The following is a 20,588-nucleotide window of genomic DNA, read 5'->3' as shown; positions in this document are numbered from 1 at the left end:
AGTAAGGGTTATATGGGTGTTTATTATTGTACCGACAGTAAGTGTTATATGGTGTTTATTATTGTACCGACAGTAAGGGTTATATGGGTGTTTATTATTGTACCGACAGTAAGTGTTATATGGATGTTTATTATTGTACCGACAGTAAGGGTTATATGGTGTTTATTATTGTACCGACAGTAAGGGTTTTATGGGTGTTTATTATTGTACCGACAGTAAGGGTTATATGGGTGTTTATTATTGTACCGACAGTAAGGGTTATATGGGTGTTTATTATTGTACCGACAGTAAGGGTTATATGGGTGTTTATTATTGTACCGACAGTAAGGGTTATATGGGTGTTTATTATTGTACCGACAGTAAGGGTTATATGGTGTTTATTATTGTACCGACAGTAAGGGTTATATGGGTGTTTATTATTGTACCGACAGTAAGTGTTATATGGGGTTTATTATTGTACCGACAGTAAGGTTATATGGGTGTTTATTATTGTACCGACAGTAAGGGTTATATGGGTGTTTATTATTGTACCGACAGTAAGGGTTATATGGGTGTTTATTATTGTACCGACAGTAAGGGTTATATGGTGTTTATTATTGTACCGACAGTAAGTGTTATATGGGTGTTTATTATTGTACCGACAGTAAGTGTTATATGGGTGTTTATTATTGTACCGACAGTAAGGGTTATATGGGTGTTTATTATTGTACCGACAGTAAGGGTTTTATGGGTGTTTATTATTGTACCGACAGTAAGTGTTATATGGGTGTTTATTATTGTACCGACAGTAAGTGTTATATGGGTGTTTATTATTGTACCGACAGTAAGGGTTATATGGGTGTTTATTATTGTACCGACAGTAAGGGTTATATGGGTGTTTATTATTGTACCGACAGTAAGGGTTATATGGGTGTTTATTATTGTACCGACAGTAAGGGTTATATGGGTGTTTATTATTGTACCGACAGTAAGTGTTATATGGGTGTTTATTATTGTACCGACAGTAAGGGTTATATGGGTGTTTATTATTGTACCGACAGTAAGGGTTATATGGTGTTTATTATTGTACCGACAGTAAGGGTTATATGGATGTTTATTATTGTACCGACAGTAAGGGTTATATGGGTGTTTATTATTGTACCGACAGTAAGTGTTTTATGGGTGTTTATTATTGTACCGACAGTAAGGGTTATATGGGTGTTTATTATTGTACCGACAGTAAGTGTTATATGGATGTTTATTATTGTACCGACAGTAAGGGTTATATGGGTGTTTATTATTGTACCGACAGTAAGGGTTATATGGTGTTTATTATTGTACCGACAGTAAGGGTTATATGGTGTTTTATTATTGTACCGACGACAGTAAGGGTTATATGGTGTTTATTATTGTACCGACAGTAAGGGTTATATGGGTGTTTATTATTGTACCGACAGTAAGGGTTATATGGGTGTTTATTATTGTACCGACAGTAAGGGTTATATGGGTGTTTATTATTGTACCGACAGTAAGGGTTATATGGGTGTTTATTATTGTACCGACAGTAAGGGTTTTATGGTGTTTATTATTGTACCGACAGTAAGGGTTATATGGGTGTTTATTATTGTACCGACAGTAAGGGTTATATGGTGTTTATTATTGTACCGACAGTAAGGGTTATATGGGTGTTTATTATTGTACCGACAGTAAGGGTTATATGGTGTTTATTATTGTACCGACAGAAAGGGTTATATGGTGTTTATTATTGTACCGACAGTAAGGGTTATATGGGTGTTTATTATTGTACCGACAGTAAGGGTTATATGGTGTTTATTATTGTACCGACAGTAAGGGTTATATGGGTGTTTATTATTGTACCGACAGTAAGGGTTATATGGTGTTTATTATTGTACCGACAGTAAGGGTTTTATATGGGTGTTTATTATTGTACCGACAGTAAGGGTTTTATGGGTGTTTATTATTGTACCGACAGTAAGGGTTTTATGGGTGTTTATTATTGTACCGACAGTAAGTGTTATATGGTGTTTATTATTGTACCGACAGTAAGGGTTATATGGTGTTTATTATTGTACCGACAGTAAGGGTTATATGGGTGTTTATTATTGTACCGACAGTAAGGGTTATATGGGTGTTTATTATTGTACCGACAGTAAGTGTTATATGATGTTTATTATTGTACCGACAGTAAGGGTTATATGGGTGTTTATTATTGTACCGACAGTAACGGTTTTATGGGTGTTTATTATTGTACCGACAGTAAGGGTTATATGGTGTTTATTATTGTACCGACAGTAAGGGTTATATGGGTGTTTATTATTGTACCGACAGTAAGGGTTATATGGGTGTTTATTATTGTACCGACAGTAAGGGTTATATGGTGTTTATTATTGTACCGACAGTAAGGGTTATATGGGTGTTTATTATTGTACCGACAGTAAGGGTTATATGGTGTGTTTATTATTGTACCGACAGTAAGGGTTTTATGGTGTTTTATTATTGTACCGACAGTAAGGGTTATATGGTGTTTATTATTGTACCGACAGTAAGGGTTTATATGGGTGTTTATTATTGTACCGACAGTAAGGGTTATATGGGTGTTTATTATTGTACCGACAGTAAGGGTTATATGGTGTTTATTATTGTACCGACAGTAAGGGTTATATGGTGTTTATTATTGTACCGACAGTAAGGGTTATATGGTGTTTATTATTGTACCGACAGTAAGGGTTATATGGTGTTTATTATTGTACCGACAGTAAGGTTTTAGGTGTTTATTATTGTACCGACAGTAAGGGTTATTATGGTGTTTATTATTGTACCGACAGTAAGGGTTATATGGTGTTTATTATTGTACCGACAGTAAGGGTTATATGGGTGTTTATTATTGTACCGACAGTAAGGGTTATATGGGTGTTTATTATTGTACCGACAGTAAGGGTTATATGGTGTTTATTATTGTACCGACAGTAAGGGTTATATGGGTGTTTATTATTGTACCGACAGTAAGGGTTATATGGTGTTTATTATTGTACCGACAGTAAGTGTTATATGGGTGTTTATTATTGTACCGACAGTAAGTGTTATATGGGTGTTTATTATTGTACCGACAGTAAGGGTTATATGGTGTTTATTATTGTACCGACAGTAAGGGTTATATGGGTGTTTATTATTGTACCGACAGTAAGGGTTATATGGGTGTTTATTATTGTACCGACAGTAAGGGTTATATGGGTGTTTATTATTGTACCGACAGTAAGGGTTTTATGGGTGTTTATTATTGTACCGACAGTAAGGGTTATATGGGTGTTTATTATTGTACCAACAGTAAGGGTTATATGGTGTTTATTATTGTACCGACAGTAAGGGTTATATGGGTATTTATTATTGTACCGACCGACAGTAAGTGTTATATGGTGTTTATTATTGTACCGACAGTAAGGGTTATATGGTGTTTATTATTGTACCGACAGTAAGGGTTATATGGGTGTTTATTATTGTACCGACAGTAAGGGTTATATGGTGTTTATTATTGTACCGACAGTAACTGTTGTATGGGTATTTATTATTGTACCGACAGTAAGGGTTATATGGGTGTTGTCAAGTATGGGAGAAACATAAAACTTTTATGGTGGTGATGTTTATGAAATTTGTAGATTGATTAAAACATATGTGCGTGTACATTAAATGACTCTTTACATAACCTGAAGTTCCTGTTAGTGTGGTTTTTATTTTACCGCGTTAAGCCATATTTCAATTTATAAATACATTTATACGGAATTCCGTGGTCTTTCATTTCACCCGACTCTGCAAGGAGAACACTTCCTTTTGAAAGAAAATTATCAAATTGTTATTTTTCTTAGGCAATAAACAAATAACAATTATTACAATGTTTATTATGAACAAAAATATTAACACATGAACGTAAATAAAATTAAAGTCCACGCCTAATATCAAGTCTGTTATAAAATATTGAAGGCATTTCTGGCCATGAAAAAAATGAACATAACAACTCACATCTTCAAACAAAATCCGTTCTCTTTCTTGGTAATCCTGTACTACCTTATAGTAATTAATTATACAGTACGCTTAACTACATAATACACAGACCATAGGTTATCGAAATATCAGACCATTAGATTCATCAAAACCCGTCAAAATTTGATTTGTCTAAACAGATGACAAAATCACATCTAGATAAAACCTGTCTATTATCCCTACATTTCTAAGTATGATAAGGGTGTGTTATGGACCATCGTACATGATGGCTAGAAGTAGATTAGGATAATATGGATGAGATATGGTCAGGAGCCGCGTACATTCCTTAATTTTAAGGAATTCCTTAACTGCAAAATTTCCAAAAAAGACATCTTGAATTTAAGAGCATTCCTTAAATTCTGTAATTCTTTCCTATGGAGAATTTTAAATTAAGGAATTCTTAAAATGTTTGTGAAACTGGGCCCAGAAAAGTGAAGCTTTGGAATAAATGTCTTTAACCTTTCTCTAATGAAATTATATACCTTTTTTAATACATAATACTGAATTTAGCCATATGCTAGTGAGTCAAAAAACCACTTTATAGACATATATATATATATCTACCCAGATTTCCTCTATCTTTCCTCTTCTCTTTCGCGCTCTCTTTCTATATAAATTAGTTTATAGATTTTAATCTTCCGAAATGATGTCCATCAATATGGATACGGCCATATCTTACAGCATGCCATCAAAAACTAGCCCATATCCAGGTTGGGAGTTGTCACAAAAATACATGACCTACCGCACGGCTCTAAGGTGAGCCAGCCGCCGTAACAAGACCCTGTCCTATCGCTGGCCGACTAATCAATGAGCCAGCCTTGTCCAGAACAATAGGGAATTATTTAAACAAAGCAGATTAACCTGTAACTTAATGGTGATATGGCATTAGGAATGGTAGTGGGGGTGTTAGAGGGAGGAGGGAGTGATAGTGGAGGAGGGGGTTGATTAACGAAGGAGAGACGGCTATTTTTGGGATAAAGTTATGACGAATTCTGTGGATGACAATATATATTGTTTACAAAATCAGTAATTGTATTACTATTATATTATATCACGCTATTATTTTTGGGAGTAGGATTTTTAAAGTGGAGATGAGTGGCAGGGTGGGGTTTCCCTGGGTGTGTCCAGCGACGAAAGGGTGTTAAAGTTTGTAGTATATACGGAACCCATTAGATTGTCAACATATGTAATAAAAATGCAAAGCGGAACGAGTAACTTATGACTTTCACATTACACTCGGATGAATGTAGTGCTACTTTATATTACACAATTCAAGTACAGAAATCCTAATTCTGAAAATTCGTCATTACTCATCGGTGTGTTTTGATTTGGAGTCGCGTACACACACATCATGCGACAAAAATAGTTTATCATTTGTTTTCAGTATGAACAGGCTATCGAGTGACACCGAGGAATTTAAACCCTCGCCCCGAAATGAGAGACCTCATCCCCGGTGCCTGTACACTGTTAGCAGTCGTGAGGCAACGCAGACCAAAGCATCACCATGGAATTAGCTACACTTGTCCTCTACCTGGCCTGGACCGCCATTACAACTAATGCAGGTATGTTTTTATTTTTTAAATAAAAAGTTCTTTTACTTTGATATCCATATAAAAAATCAATTTATTAAATAGGGAAATTCGGAAAATTTGGAAAATTCTGGAAGCAGCACGTGTCTTAAAATTAAAAAAGTTTTTTTATGAATATTAAACTTTTGATATGATTATGTTAGGATGATAAAAAATTATAGCAAGGAAATCCTAAGTGGACCACGTGTTGATTTAACCATAAGTTACAACTCTGGTACACATTATATGTTATTTATATGTGAAAAATTGTGAACAATATGGACATGGTCAAAACTAGATAGTTATTATCGCATTCGTTATCACAATGAAATTATAATAAGTGTATTTATCTTAATAACATATTTCGTCACTTTATTTATGTGGTGAATTGTTTAGAAACTATGGCAGTTTTCGTCCAGGAGAGGAGACTGTTTAATTAATACTTCTACACTTTAAACTACTACAAGACAAGTTTGTTTTTATTGCGAAATCTACAATTTTAAGTGGGGTTAGGATGAGGGTGGGTTTTGGAGTTGAGGGTCTGAGTGGGGTTAGAAGCAGATTGTGAAAGCAATGTTATTTTTTTCTATCTTGTTTTTACAAAAAATACGACAGCAATGGGAGGTCAATTCGTTTGGACATTGACTTGTTATGGGAATTACGGTAGTAATGTAACAGTACCGTTATGATGAATACGGTAGGGATGTAACAGTATAATGATGTAATAGGTGTGGTATTTTTTTCGCGTGTTTAAATGTTACGACACAAATATTGACACAACGAGTAGTGTAACGTATACATAATTTATATAAACCACATTGTCTCCCATAATTTTATCCAAAACAGGATAACAAGTGGCAGCGAGGGTCAATGGTTAGGGTGACTAATATTTTATCACTTACCGTCCATTTAAGGGTCGCGGTGACAATGACATTGAAGTGCCTTTTAATACAGCGACTAAGATGATAAATTTTCTGAGATTTCTTTTTCACTTTTTCTCTCCCTATTGATCGCAAAATGTCTGATTTTCGACCAATTATCTCGTTCTTCACCTGTAACCTTGATGCCGACGTGGTACGTACTGTATCTGTCATGGCTGTTCTAGAAGTAGGTCTGTGGTTTTTTCTCCAAGTATCCCGGTTAACGTCTGCCACAGCAGGATCGATTGCCTAATATATTTGACCAAGGTTGACGGCTAGGAAAACAAACAGAAGTAAAAACAAATAGCAGCTACATTTAAATAATTTTTTATCCTTTCTTATTTTAGCATTTCAGTTCAATAAAAATGCATAATAGAAACAATTTACTTTTAATTTACAATTGCGTTTCACCTGAGTGTATATCTACATATCCACAATGAAAGGGTTTATACTTTAAAACAATTACAATATGTAAACAAATTATTTGCCTAGCGTACAGAATTATAACGGGTTGTTACAAATAACTTGATTTGAACATCACCAAAATAGCACTAAAACCAAAATATCAGACAAAGAGGCAAAACTGGGAGATCTTGCTTGCATTAATTGAATATCTGAAGTAAATTCATAAGCCCGTACGCGTGTTACTATATGTGTACCATAATCGGAGATTCTCGGTTAATAATCGCGTGGGCAGCTATAATATATATACATGTAAGTGGCCTCCTCTTGGTTTGCCTTTTGTGACATATATAGAAAACAATTGTAATGGACAGAAGTTACTTCCTCTAAATCTTAAAACAGAAATAACACCATCACTCCCCCGTAATGATCGATTTCCCGTACACAGAAGGTCGACCAGCCCATCCGCTCTGTAACGCACTTCAAACAATACATTAAGGCTTCGCCTATATTGGATCAAATCCCTAACTAATGATTGGCATCTTAAAATACGTTTGTTTAAATATGTCTATCCTTTTAGATTAAGTTTATTTATAAACACATGTTATGATGGGCGGAAACAAGACTCTTTTGTCCAAAATAATTTTCCTTATCAAACGACCTATGATAAGCTATATGTGCCATAACTAGCCTAATTTTGACATGTTTCGTCAGTAATCTAATAAAAACCATCAGGTTTGATAAATTAAGCTTTAAAAATAATTCAGATGGACAGACAAGCATGCAATAATAAGCATTAGTAACGACACATATTCTAACCTCTGTCAAATCATTGTTTTTGTATGCCTGGTGTATGTTTAAATTGAAACATACCTAAAGAAATCACTTTACAGTTACTATTAATATAAATAATAATGTTAAAAATGTGAAATGAAAGTTTGGACCATATCTTGGCTTCATGGACCGACCATATGTAAATATAATGATTTTTAGCAGTGAATGTACTTCTAAAAATAATTTTCAGCTCTTATTTGTAATTGTAAAATTAAAGCCTATGCATTGTAAGTATTCTCAAAGTGTTATTTTTGTAAGTAATTTTTGGCAGTAATTACAATATTAAAATATATTCTTGATTTGCGAGTGTGGAAATTACGGTACAAATAACTTATATATGATTTAAATAACTAAAAAAGTGTTTTCCTAATTTTTGTTAATCAGTGCGAGTTTTATATACGAGTCTGCACGCAAAATATGGAATATATATTATGTAATGCACTTCTACTTAATGATTGTGATCAGACTTCACATTATATCATTTCTTCTTTTTATCATTTTTGAACTGCATATTGAAGTTTTACTAAAGTCTTGTTGTTCTCTAATAGTGGTTGCATATTTAAAACGGTTTTACAAGGATGGAAAAACCTGGAAGTGTTAAAACTTCCTAAATGTTTCTTCTGTTTCTCATTAAATCAGTCGGTGATAAATCATTAGTTTGATTTCATATTATAAGTAATATTCTCCCATCTTGTTGATGCGTAATGTGAGAATCCGTCTTGTCTAGGAGAGATCATAATGCAGTGTAATTAATAAACCTGTGTTCCATCGTTTTGCTTTAAAATAGGTAGGATTTATTTTTCATTTACACGTAGTTTTGTTTATTTTCCCGATTTCACTTGTCTGCCTCGTAGCCTAGTATAATGCATTTATGTTGACATTTTAGAGTCGTTCCGATTGCACGAGCAGATTCTAAAAATGACCAGCACTGGTAAGACCACGTTTAATATCTTTATTATGCTCCATGTTACAACAGTGCAATTTCATTTTCCTGTAAAAATATAAAAGTTATTTGAACATCTGTTTTCTATCAAGAAATTTATACATTTAAGATTTTGTTAGAGTTGTTGTTTTAAATATTCTAACAGACGACATACCATTCAAATCGATTAACTTTCAATATCGTACGTGGAAGTAATTTGAGCGAACAAAATAATATCAAGTGTAAAAATTATATATAATTTATCAGTGGCGTAGGAAGATGAAACTTCATGGGGGGGGGCAAAGGTCCTCAATATTTTGTAACCCCCCCCCCCCCGCCACACCTACAGGAGGAGATTAATTCAACTCCCAACCATATAATATATGCTTTATGTACATTTTTCATATATCACTAAATTTAATCCTTGTACACATTTATAGACAGTGGGGTCGCTAAAAGGAAATTAACGAATACGCAAATTGGCCGAATTAGCGTGTGAGCGTCGAAGGCGCGAGATTTTGGTGTTTTATTAGGGGTCTGAGGGTGACCCCCGGGATGAGTTTTATGTATTTTGATGATTTTGCGATCGCCCGACAGCGCGAGATTTTGGTGTTTGGGGGGGTCTCCTGTATGAGAATTTGGTGGGGGGGGGGGGGGTCCGGGGGTCTCCCCCGGGAAAAAAATTACGATTTAGAATGGCTTAGATGAGTTTTACGATGCATTTTGATGAATTTGCGAGCGCCCAAAGGCGTGAGAATTTGGTGTTAGGGGGGTCCGGGGGTCTCCCCCGGGAAAAAAATTACGATTTAGAATGGCTGAGATGAGTTTTCCGATAAAGTTTAATGATTATAAAGCGTTCTTAACATGGTAATTTTTCGATTTAAAGCTACCTGCATTTAGAAATGATAATTGTGTCGTCATAACATTATGCAACCCTACTCGATCTGAATATACCGGCTTCACACCATCGGCACATTGTTGTGTAACATAAAAAATGAATTAATTTTCTCGCTAAGACATATAAACAAATTGATCTTTTAAGAGACATTTTTTAAATAGTACATAGAATCCCTTGATGGACATTTTTAGTCTAGTTTGTGTGTATTGAATTTTCACTATTTAAGGTTTGACATTATGTGCTTGAACGTTTTAGGAAATGCGCCGCGCAGCGGAAAATTTTCTAGAATGAAGTACGAAAAATGTGTAGGAGGACCCTTTTTTCTTTCAAATAAGCATTTTTAGAAAATTTCAGTCGGCGAAAATGGGGGGGGGGGGGGCAAAAAGACATGTTTGCCCCCCCGTCCTGGGGAACGGGGGGCAGTTGCCCCCCCTGCCCCCCCCCCCTGCTTCCTACGCCCATTGTATTTAGAACTACTGAAGTGGACAAGCTACCTAACTTAATGTTTAACATCCTCAATGAGCTTTTGTTTTGTTTTAAAAGAGTGTGTTATATATATATGTGGTTTACTTATCAAATTATCTAATTATTGTCTATCCATAGAAATCTGTAAGAATCATACTGTTTTGAATGACCCCTGGCGAGAAATTGGAAGCAGAAGGGGAGATAACTGTGACTCTCAAATCAGAGAAGGCTGGTACCGTTTGATGACAACAGAGGGACATTCTTCATCTCTTCCAACAACATGTGTCAAAGTAAAGTCATGCTCAAAAGATTGAGAATTTTATTTTCCTGAAATCTAAGTAGTTCTTTACACATATTACGAAATGAAACTCTATATAAATGACAAATGATTGTAATAAATCACCTCGATATTCAATGGCTTATTATTACTGTCATATGGAAACTGAATGCAGTTAAGGAGAAAAAAAAGTAACCAATCACAGGCCTGCAGAGATCCCCTTGATACACACAAAAAGAATCGAATAATGGTATACTGTGGTTGACTGTTGCTTTGAACTCACCCTCTAATATGTAAAAGGAAATTTCTGCATGAATATAATCGGTCAGTGTTTCTCCTGAACTGCCTTCAGTTATAATATGAGATACATTTCTGTAGTCCGGCAGTGTAAGAAACTCCTGGAGTATCAATGTATATGCTTGAGTTTTACAGTCAATTATAAAACATCAACAGCACATTTCGTTATGTCTTTAAATTCCAATGAGTTATTCTTGTGGTAACGAGCATTGTCGTTGAATATGTTATTATCTCATAACGAAAACTGACGTCACGTGGAATGTCATTGGTAAGATGATATTGTTAGAGTTAAGTTGAAAATACTGTAAATATTGAGCTCAAGAACAAAAAACTTTATTCAAGTCAATTAAAAAAAGATGATAGATTCTGGGCAGGATCTTCTAAACATGACCACCGAGAATGAGCAGAATTTGATTTTTTAAAATCCATATAAGAATGTATGTCAAACGCAACGCAATTATTTTATGGTGACCATTATAATTTTATTAGATTTAAAAAAAAAATTTTTGGTGGTCATATGATAGTGATGATTTTATAGAATTGCGTAATTGATTCCTTGCGGTGATATTATTTTACAGAATCACGTGTGTGGATGCCTTGTTGCTATGTGGTTGGATATCCGGGGTGAAGATTTACCCCAGCCAGGTCATACGGTGTCCGGATTCGTCTGTGGCTCACATCCGGTATTAGACATATGGCAGTGCTGTGTCGTCAAGGAAACGGCTTTTGTTCATAACTGTGGTAACTTCTTCGTATATTGGCTCCGCCCAACTGACAGATGCAGCGTGGGATACTGTGGGGAAGGTAAGCGAGGTAAGCTGAAATATATATACAGAGATTGGCAACTCCGCCATTTTTACGATCGGCAGATGTACCTCTGTATGTGCTTAGGGATTTTTAGATAAACTTTTAAATAGTTAAATACAGCAGATTAACTTTGAAATGTTATAAAAGTTCAGTAATTTTCAGATGGATTGAGGACGATTTTGGAAAGAAAAAATAATGTTATTACTTATATATCAATAAAACAAAATGCACTTCCGGTTTTGAATGTCTGATTTTCGAAAAACCAGGTAAAATTGCCAATTTTCATGCTTTCAAAAACATAATAAATAACATCAATTGGAAAAAACTGATTACATCAAACCATGATATAATGTTTCAAACTTTGTGTTGATGCAAAAATATCATGTTTAAAAGAATACACTTGAAAGTAGTTAGCCAAGGGAAAATGTCTATTAACCGGAGGTCCCGCTGCCTGTCAACAAAGACAAAGAAGGAGTTTTTCCAATCTCTATGTATATATGTTTCTGAAATTAGTAACTAAATACAGTGGACAGTCGGTAATCCGGATGTCGAAAGTAAGGAAACCTCACAATCCGGACAAAAAATGTCAAGGAACAAACACGATTATACTGTAACTAAGGTAACTAAGTAAACAAAATCTGGCTGACAGGAAACCTCGCAATCCGGACAGTTTGGACTGGGTACGTGAATGTCCTGATTAGTCCACTGTAATTATTATTTAATATTACTAGTTAAGATATCTTAGCTAAATATTATCAACAGCATATTTTCAGTGAGAATGCACTTTAAAATAACTGTAACATCTTAGAACAAAGAGAACAAGCGAAAATGAACCCAGTGTATTTCGCACACATAGGACGCTGTTCTAGACAGCTTCAGCTATTGAAATTATATTAACAATCTAAGTCAAACCATGTGTCTTTTAGGACCACAAAGCGATATATCTCCCTACACAGTGAAAACGGGGGAATTAGCCACTGAGAAAAGCGACATACCTCTTCGTCCGATTGCGGGTGACAGCACAGCCAATGGTGTTCTTCTTGACCTCAGACAAATCAGGGATGTGTCAACTTTAGGTAAATAATACTAAATATATCTCTAAATCATGTACAGTAAAACACGGTTGCAACGAACCTCTGGTGACGAATGAAATCACCCCGTTATAAGCATAGTTTGTTATACAAATACTATTTACATCTTACAGGAATTTTGGCGGGGGATGACGAGTACTACGTTACAACCGTGAATTCGTTGTAAGCGTGTGTTACAGTACAGCTTTATTTATTTGTGTGTAGATTTTAAAAACATCAGTTTTAAATACAAGTGTCCTGGTTATGGAAGAATATTCACTGAAGTGTAAGATCACGTTTCAGATGACATGGCCTGTCCTGAAAGCCACACCAGATGTCCAAATGGTGAATGTGTCGCCTCTAGCTACCTCTGCAGCTCAGGTAGGATCTAGATTTCTTGAACATTGTGAATAATTGTGAACCACCAACCATAATCTTCTATAACTGATATGCTATCGTTTTTAGTAAATGACAATTTATTATTCCAATATGCAATTTTCCATGTTCTGGAAAGCTTAGATCAGATGATATAACTACGTCCATGGGCTATCATTGGAACTTTTGATTATCACTTTACGATAAACCCACATAAATTACGATTTTATTACTTACATGAAACGATATGTCAACGGTTTGTTCTTTATTTGTTAGATTTACATTTTTCACGATCGATTTTAATGATGTATTCGTTTTCAAAGCCCGAATGAAATGATTTCATCCCGATATAACGAAATGTACGCTTGTAATAGAATGACCAAAGATGAGTTAAAACTGTGGTTAAAATTGACGATAGATAGGAACTGCTAATCAGTCTGAGTGTGAATTTAATATATATTTTGGTGAGCTTGGCATTTTTTTCCCAAATGCACATATTAAGCTTTACTGTTATATACTAATTATACTGATAAAAGAATATATCTATTATTCACAGAACAATTCTCATCCTTGCCGCAACCCACAACTACTTACGCAACACGAACGCCGATCACGTTTTACTTCTCGGTGTTACGAGATAGAACGAGACCGCCTGTCAGTCTTACATCCGGTCAGCCAGTTGTAGCAGCTCAAACACATCTAGGAGGAAATAATGAGGATGGGCCTGACAGTAGGTCACTTTCTAAGGAAACAGATACAAAACGAGAGATGTTAGAAGGAAATGTGATGCCAACAGACACACATGCAACCACTTCATTGGTTGGAAAATCACCAATTCATAGTTCCGTCTTGTTGGTAAATTATTCCAGTGTTGGCGCATCTCTGCCAACTGCTTTTCCAGAGTCTTTGAACAGCGATCAAATGTCAAAAACACCACCCGTCTTTCCGACTGGTGGTCAAATGCCTTTCGCCACAAAGGACTATGTCAGTGACTATGTAACGGTATCAACGACAACAAAATGGATGGCCGAATACATTACTAGAACATCTGCTGATGCTTATATTTTGCCAACAGCGTCTATTGATAAAGCCGATGACAATTCAAATACTAACATTTATATAGGGCTTGACCCAAAGAATCCTGAATCGCCTCGGAATGTGTTGGCATCAACCAGTAGACAATATACAACCTCTTGTAGTACTTGTCTTGAGCCTTCTTTGGTAGCTACTGGGGATATGGCAAACACATATTCTTTATCTGTTACTACTTCCATGCATCTTGAAAGTCAACGAGACATTCCATCCCATTCAACAATATCGCAACCGATACAAAGTGTTGCCTCAACGTCATCGTCTTCTCAGATTATTCTTCAATCTGTATCAAATATTGGACAACCTATGGCTACTTCAACTATTCACAATATGATTTCCACGTCATCGTCCCTTCTTGCATTGCCAACGTTGAGAGTAGAACAGTCTGTCAGTAGTCTGCAAATCAGACCTTCATCTGCGTCTGCATCATTCTTCACGATCAATTCAACTCGGTTGCAAACACCCCTTTTAAACCAAACGACAACATCAACGGATTTACCACAGTCTATCGATAGTTTACCACAATCTACGCGTCCTGAGCTATTACCATCAGCCACTCATAATGTATTGCCCTCCAAGATGGCTACTGTGACGTTTCCATCTTCTGATACCACTGGCGAGAGCTGCACCAAGTGCATTCAGATTGTCTTCAACCTTTATGAGGCTATAGAAGATAAACAGGTATGATTCTATATACACTGTATACGCTTAAATAGTTTATCTGTGATGATATATAAAATACATGCAGTACACAGCGACACATTGTTGAAACCGATTTTGTGTTGAAGAAGTCAATCACAAGAACAAACAACATGATTAGTTCGGTTATATAGATTAACGTCATATGAAGAGCTAGTGTCATTTAAGAACAGCCTCATGTATGTGCATTGCGTTGCGATGTGTGGATGTATGTATGACTGGATACATCATATATTAACATATGCATCTTTATGCGCGACGCGCACAAGGAAAACGATATAATTCTTTGCCAGGTGAATGAAAATCAACCCCTATCTGGCGTAGATTATCTGAAAATTTCAAATTTGGGTGATGGCGAGGCTTTAGATTAACACGTGCCATTTGCTTATTTCCTGCTATTTGATTCTTGCGATAAACAATACTCACCGTTCTAAACTCTGAACACAGTAGCTAATATACTGTAAATCTAATTTGTTTCAAGGGCGATTTATAATTTTTATTTATCGTAGTAGAGACATATGATATGATAGAAATTGATATTATTATACCTCACTTTCATTTAGAATGTTCTGATTGGATTAAACTTAATCACATGACATTGAATAAGTTAGATGTTTCCCCGGAAATGGAAGGCGAGGGAAATAACCCCCAGGGAAATAACCCCGAAGGCAATAACCCCAGGGAAATAACCCCCGAGGGAAATAAACCCAGGAAAATAACCCCTTGGAAGCTCCGCACGTGACCCGAAGTTGACGTCATCTGCAGCGTCAACCAAAAATGGCAACGCTTATTTTTTTTGTAGCCAAATAAATTAAGCAACGTTGTTGTTGGGAAATATCTTCATGAGTTCTTTTAACAGAGATTTTTTTCTTTTAATTTTGTTCGGTATTATCAAATAATTATGATGGAATACCCGTTATCAGTTAATGTGAACTTACTCCTACTTATTTGATATTCGCCAGTTCAATTTTCGCCAAGCTATGTTCTGACGAAAATAGCAAAAATTAGACACTGGTGAAAAATACACCGTTATACGGAAATATGTTTGGATTTTACAGGGTGAGCAAAATTTTCGGGCATCTGTCAAAACAGCGTTTGCAAGAATGCTAACTCGGTTCTATGGACGACGTTTTCGACGTGATATAAGAGATTCTCATCGAAATAGCACCCACTTCCTGTCATCAGATGTTTACATCCGGAACACATCATCAATGGGCAACATCGTTGTTCTTTTGCTAGAGGTCAAACATCCATTAGGTACGTTGTTACAAGAATGCATAGAGATTATCCAATATAATGCGAAAAGCAGAATACTAAAATAATCTGGCCTGTCATTTTGACAGGGATATTTCAACCCGAGCGAAAGCCTGGGTTGACTAGCCACAATCTTTCGCTCGGGATGAGATATCCCTGTCCACATGACGGATCGTGTAAGATTGTATTTTTCTCTTTGACTTCATTATTATTTGTCTTCCACATTTGTTCTTGCTGTATCCATAATTTTCTTCTAACTTAAAAAGTAGTTTATTTGATATAACGCTCTAATGAAGATGCTTGTAATATGACAGTCGTTTCTCCCTATATCTAGGACCACCGGATTTTCAGGATCCTATATTATCACGACATTACTATTTCTGATATTTGTGTAGGTGGATTTGTTCAGAGTCGTTACCTCGAGTACCTTTTACAGAGAAGGGAAGTGAGGCTATCTTTGGGACAAGACGTAAGTTGTGTTTATTTTATCATGATACAAGATAAGTCTAACAAAAAACATGTGATGCTCTAGGTATAAGATCCAGATTTCTTTTATCATCTCAATTAAAATTTAAATTGAGCTCGCGTCAGTGGTATCATGAGTTAACTTCTTAACAATATTCGTAGCTTTTTAATATAAAAACGAGAAAAACAAAGTCGGAATCATAGACAAAATGAAGAATCTGAAATAAAAGTTTTTGTTCTTAGCTTAGATTCTATGGAGCAACGCTGACCGAGTTTTCTGTACCTGAAAGTGGAGCTACAGATACAATAAGACCCAAGGACGTGACCGGACGGACGTCAATCTTCGCACAACACTTCGGCCTGTTCCTGGCAGTGATCATTCTATCAAGCTTCGTGGCGTTTACTGGTGTAGTTGCTGTTGTTTATCTTCGGAATAAGGCGAGAACAGGGATGTGGTACTGCCCATCCGGAATACGTTATGCTAAACAAGTATGCATTCTCTGTAATTTTTCATGGATATCTTAGGCCTCATAATCCAATAACAAATTCATTTTTTGTGTTATATACCTGTACCAAACCTTGCAAACATCTTTGATCATTCATTAAAATCCGTATGGACTTCATAGACTATTGTCTTATGCTTGATAACGTATAATAATACACGTATATACATTTTTTAAGTTGGAGCGCTCCTTATTGACGAAGACAGAAAACCGGCACGTGAGTCACATGACCAACCCTATCCCTGACGTGGACATACTCCGCGGTGAGGAGCCAATGACAGAAACCAGCGGAGAAGGAAGCAGCAGCAGCCGCGCATCTTTAACAGGAGGCAGTCGAAGTAGTAAGGGAAGTTATCCTGGGGTGGATACTTGGGTTGTCCCCCTTGGAGAGGGAATGTCTGACGGACTGGCAGATAAGGAATATGACACACGTTTGTGACAATCATATCTATCGTATTGTTAAACTACATATCGTCTGTTAGGTATCATTGGTAATGTTATGTAGAACGGAGAGCGCTCTTCTATGGATATTTGCATATATTTGTAATTTGTTGTTTGTTGTATTATTTAATATCAATGTGAGAATCATATTTCAGTTATTCATTTAGCCTTACTCTGTATACTCTGATGTGTCTAGTATTCTTTAAGATTTGATCATGGAACTAAAACAATGCCATCCTCGATATTCCAATTGTTACTATCAATGTCGTTATATGTGGTTGGTTGTATGGCTTTAAAGCGTCGCTCTCTACATAATCTTTAAAGGAAAACTACATCACTAATGCTGCTTCAATTCAATCATAATGACTTTAAATGACTTTACATATCCAATGATAGACTTAAATATAATACATATTTTAATGACGTCATATACAACCGACCACTAAAAAGTTGTTTGTGATCGACGTTTTTAACTCTTTACTAAATTTTTATTTCAATAATGTAATTGCATCTGTTACAGTCGTTAGTTTTGCATAGACTAAATGAATTATGCCGCTTCGCGTCTATGAAGAATGTCATTCTATGAAGAATGAAGAATATTTTTATTTGAGAATAATGCTTAAAGATGCTCCACCGCCGACAGAGCATAAACGATACTCATCATTTGAATAATAATTCGTGTTTAATCGTTTACATATATGTATATCTAGTTAACACTAACAATAATATAAAACGATTTCTTTTGCTTTTGGTGCATGCGCAATCAGTACTTTATTCCATACAAGATATAGTGCAACGGATTTTTTTCGGGATGCAATAAATTAATTTTAATATTTTTATTTAAGTAAAGTAAGTAACTTTTGTAACTGAAAAAATACTAATACGTCTGCTCCTGTTATTGATAGAGAACAAATACCGTTTGTTAGCGGTGGATCATATTTAAGAATAAATACCAGAGTCGTTACCTGTTATATAATAAATTAATTATATATGTCATTCGGTGTATACAAAATTTATAGAAAGAAAGTAATTTGTCGGGATTGATATTATAGTTGATCAATATTTACCTGTGATTAATTATTTATTTGTATATTAATTTATCCATGGTTGTGCTAAAGAATTTTAAACATTCCTTAAAACTACAGTATATGTCTACCTTGTCCAAATAAGTAAGGCCAGTATATTTGGTTATGATCATTCAGGTCTGTCAGAGTTACGTCCCTTTGTTTCGCTTCTTTGATCAGTACTGACAAGGTGAAACAAAGGGAAATAACTCGGATTAAAATCAATAGAAATCCGGTTCTTGTACATAGCTATATATTATTAAACTACATTATGTATCGTTTTCTTAGTATGCTTGAAAGATATAGATATTGATCATAAAAATATTTACTCATCCAATTCCAAATGTATGGTGGTGATCATTGTATCAGCTCGTCCGCAAATGTAATAAAACGTTGGACGTTTAATCATATTAATAAAACAATTGTTAGATATTACCTTTGTTGTCCTCAAGTTATTTTGTTAAAAGTATCAGATAATTTACACCAATACATAATGATACTAAAAACTTTTCAGTCGACAGTAAATACTACTCTTTAAACCTTTCAAAACCGTATTGTGTTATGTAGACCTATCTTTACAACAGCTGATATTCCAAGCTCTTAATTGCAGATAAGAAGCTGTACAAACAAAGTTAGATTATTGTGATACCCTTTTAAAAGGTCATTCTACTTCTATCTGCATACTTTCTTCTATAGAAACAATCTATCGTTTCTCTCCTTTCTAACTGGCTACATTCTATGTAACGTTTCCCTTAGCACCGCCTCACTTTTGGCCTTCTGTTGGGGGTTCATCCCTGTGAGGATGGGTCTCGGTTCTGGGTTTGCTTAGAATAGTCTATAAATGTGGTAGTTTTTGTTCCTGGTCAAGGAAGTGGGACGATTGGTTTGTCCGTTGTCAGTATAATGTGACCGTAAAGTAAAGTCACCTCATATATTGTAACTCTTTAGATCATGCCAAATACATCTACGAAATAAAAATGGAAAATACAAAAACTAAATTTTGTTTTAAATATCTTTTATTATTCCTTATAATACACATACAACCAACATTTATTCTCAATAGAAATATTTGTAACTAAAAACGATCATATCTTTTCAAACATGTTCAGCGTCTTAGTCAGCAAATATATTGTACGAATAAAACTAATCATATCTTTCAAATATGAACAGTTTCTTAATCATTTACATTTACAACTTAAACGGATTATATCTTCTCAAACATGTTCAGTTTCTTAATAATAATATTTACAACTTAACCTGATCATATCTTTTCAAACATGTCCTGTTTCTATTACATATGTTCCACCGTCGAAGATTAAACAATATTCATCATTTGGACAAATAATAAAATTAAACTGTGTATATTTATATTTCTTAATAAACAAAAATCATAAAAAAAATATTTGCTTTGCTTTTGTTATCTGTGGAAACATTACCTCATTTCATATAGGGCATAGTGCCATGTACTGTTTACAGGATACAGTTTATTATTTTAAATACTTTCATTCTGAATAATAATACGAATTTCAAACTTTTCAATGATGGTAATATTGTACAGTAAGTATCTTGAGTAAAGGAAGAAAAATGAAGTGTACTTATTTGTCTCCTTCCGTTTTGATATATTAAAAACAATTTTCATTCGTTGGCGGTAAAGCATCTTTCACAATGTTACTTACAATTTACACCAATTAATCTTTTCGAACATGTTTGATCAGGTTCTTTTAACAAAACCATTTACAACTAAAACCGATCATATCTTTTCAAACATGTTCAGTTTCTTAATACTAATATTTACAACTAAAACCGATCATATCTTTTCAAACATGTTCAGTTTCTTAATACTTATATTTACAACTAAAACCGACCATATCTTTTCAAACATGTTCAGTTTCTTAATACTAATATTTACAACTAAAACCGATCATATCTTTTCAAACATGTTCAGTTTCTTACACTAATATTTAAAACTAAAACCGATCATATCTTTTCAAACATGTTCAGTTTCTTAATACTAATATTTACAACTAAAACCGATCATATCTTTTCAAACATGTTCAGTTTCTTAATACTAATATTTATAACTGAAACCGATCATATCTTTTCAAACATGTTCAGTTTCTTAATACTAATATTTACAACTAAAACCGATCATATCTTTTCAAACATGTTCAGTTTCTTAATACTAATATTTACAACTAAA

At 34.8% G+C, this 20,588-nt stretch overlaps 1 protein-coding gene across 2 annotated transcripts; it reads left to right on the top strand.

Moving 5' to 3' along the window:
- Positions 1 to 5,276: 5,276 nt before the first annotated feature.
- Positions 5,277 to 19,742, top strand: LOC138336783 (uncharacterized). 2 transcript variants are annotated; one of them, XM_069286348.1, is made up of 11 exons: positions 5,277 to 5,597; positions 8,646 to 8,690; positions 10,183 to 10,334; positions 11,197 to 11,431; positions 12,352 to 12,501; positions 12,799 to 12,876; positions 13,427 to 14,643; positions 15,720 to 15,918; positions 16,311 to 16,384; positions 16,624 to 16,869; positions 17,062 to 19,742. In XM_069286348.1, exons 1-11 carry the CDS (start codon positions 5,540 to 5,542, stop codon positions 17,320 to 17,322), a joined length of 2,715 nt encoding a protein of 904 aa, XP_069142449.1. In that variant the 5' UTR covers positions 5,277 to 5,539; the 3' UTR covers positions 17,323 to 19,742. The 2 variants fall into 2 exon arrangements, with proteins under 2 accessions (XP_069142449.1, XP_069142450.1); XM_069286349.1 differs by having other exon boundaries at positions 5,278 to 5,597; positions 11,197 to 11,422.
- The last annotated feature ends 846 nt before the right edge of the window (positions 19,743 to 20,588 follow it).

Source organism: Argopecten irradians, chromosome 12 (assembly GCF_041381155.1).
Source record: "Argopecten irradians isolate NY chromosome 12, Ai_NY, whole genome shotgun sequence".
Taxonomy (NCBI): domain Eukaryota; kingdom Metazoa; phylum Mollusca; class Bivalvia; order Pectinida; family Pectinidae; genus Argopecten; species Argopecten irradians.
Note: the sequence above shows the minus strand (reverse complement) of the source record. Positions and strands in the feature narration are given on the sequence as shown.